The sequence below is a fragment of the Austrofundulus limnaeus genome, unplaced genomic scaffold (assembly GCF_001266775.1).
Source record: "Austrofundulus limnaeus strain Quisiro unplaced genomic scaffold, Austrofundulus_limnaeus-1.0 Scaffold379, whole genome shotgun sequence".
Lineage (NCBI taxonomy): Eukaryota > Metazoa > Chordata > Actinopteri > Cyprinodontiformes > Rivulidae > Austrofundulus > Austrofundulus limnaeus.
This window is the reverse complement of record NW_013952781.1, coordinates 398,541-400,678: the sequence shown is the minus strand read 5'-3', so window position 1 is coordinate 400,678 and position 2,138 is coordinate 398,541. Positions and strand designations below refer to the sequence as shown.

Genomic DNA, 2,138 nt, shown 5'->3' with positions numbered 1-2,138 from the left:
GTATATGTACATACATACACATTCGGTTGAAGTAGCGCCAAAATTGTGCAACGAGTAAAGTGCCAAAAAACATACGGAAGAAAAAAAATGATCTCACTTGTGTGAATACCACATAGACATTCACACAATTTATTTCCTGTGAGAAACAAAGCTGATTAGAATGTGATTAAATAATTTAAAACACTCTCCACACCAGTAGAGGGCAGTAATATACAACTACCTGCCACACTGACAAAGACGAAGCTGCGTCATGACGTCAAACGTACAAGACGCAGAGCGTAGCCAATTACGTGCCGTGTTGATGACTACCCGGCATAAACAAAAGTAGTTAAAGCTAACTGTTAGCATCTTAGAATAAAGTTTTGAATAAATAGTTTTCTCTATTCAACCCACAGGAATTGTAAGTGGATATTTATTATATTTTATAAACTCAGGTCTGCTGACTCGTAGCTTTGTCAAATATATATATTTTAATGTCAGAGATGTTGTGGTGCTGTTTCTGTTTATTTTAGGGAACCATGCTTTCTGCAGGAGATGTCCAGAGTTCCCTTCGTAAACTGGAAAGTCTCCTGAGAAGAATAAAATACCCTGGTCCCGTGGACTACAACGGGTAAGAGCCTGGTTTCATCTGACATGCTAAGTTTTCACAAAGCTTCRTTATTTCTAACAAAACAGCCTCAGTTTAAACAATGATCTGGATCAATGTTTTAAAATCATAAACCTTTGAGGAGTTCTCATCTGTGTCACTAAACCTCCCTGAGGGACCCCTCAAGTTCTATCTAATTTAAATCTTAATCTAATCTTAATCTGTTTCAGGAAAGGAACAGAAGAGGACCTGAACAGGAATAAAAACACACAATATTCAGGAAGGAAACACAACAATAAACATAAAAATAAACATGTAGTAATGAACTATTATGGCAGAAAACCTGAAGCGTGATTTACCCACAAACACAGCAGGTATACAAAAGTTATACTCCGGTAAGAATAGCTCTAGTACCTTTTTTTTTTTCAAGTAAAAGTAAGAAGTAACCCTCCAAGAGATTATTCAAGTAAGAGTTAAAAAGTATTTGTAAAAACCTGAGTACTAACTATTTAAAAATGCTGTCATCAGACAGACAACAAACATAAAGTTATGTTCAGATTTGATATTTTAAAGACTAAAATGAATAAATATACCAACAAATAACATAAATACAAAATAACAAATTGCAATGTTTTATTTTTAATTTAAAACCTATTAAATAAATTCATAAGGCAATGAACAGTACATGTAGAACAGGGACTTACATACACACAGTGTTTACTACATGTTTTCACCTGAAACTCACATCAGACCAACAAAGCTTGTTTTCAAACAACAACTCTTATTATACCTGTATCAGGTGCTGATTTAGTTAAAACATGTTTGTTCTTCATTTAGTGAAGCACAACCTGCAGAGTATCCAGATGTTTTACTCTGTTAAGAGTAGTTATTCATTTCATTAAAAAATAACTATGTACAATAAAAACAAAGAAAATACTTCCATCCTTCTGTTCCCTGATGCTGTTTATTTCTTCAGCAGGCTTTGTAAAGGAGACCCCTCAGCTTTTCTGCCAATAATGAGCTTCACCCTGACCACCTTCTCTGTCCCTTTGGCTGAGCAGCTTGTGGCAGCTGGACTTGAACTGTCCAGTAAAACTGACCTTCGGTTCACTGACACAGTTTATAAGGTAACACGTCACTGTCACTGGTTTAATACATCTAAGACTGTGTCTCAACTCAGGGGCTGCAGCCCAGGCGGTCTGGGTGGGTTGTATAAAACTGCTGTCAAATGAGACGGTCTAGCCTTCATGTGACGTATGTGTGTGTGACCACACGCTATCTGCTTACTCATCAGTTTTATATCACTTTCTTTCAGATTTAAAATGTGTTGGGTTGTGTTAGGGCTGGGTGGTATGACCTCACATTCAAATCAGGATATAAATTGAATCCCTTCATAGTAACACTATACATCGCAGTAAAAAACTATCATAAAAAGCAAAGATAATGTAATTTTTAGAGCATTTATTTTGATTTGGTTTGATTTGGTTTATTTAACCGGAAAAGATTATTAAAAATCAAGCCTGACTCAGCATAATTGCTGTTTTACAGCAGG

General features: G+C 35.7%; 1 protein-coding gene across 1 annotated transcript in view; it reads left to right on the top strand.

Moving 5' to 3' along the window:
- Positions 1-282: 282 nt before the first annotated feature.
- cep44 (centrosomal protein 44) overlaps positions 283-2,138 on the top strand; it is a gene marked incomplete in the record, with an annotated part of 21,604 nt that continues 19,748 nt past the window's right edge. The window contains 3 exon segments of the mRNA XM_014023599.1: positions 283-400; positions 513-610; positions 1,563-1,713. Of these exon segments, the coding sequence (XP_013879053.1) occupies positions 519-610; positions 1,563-1,713 (243 nt within the window).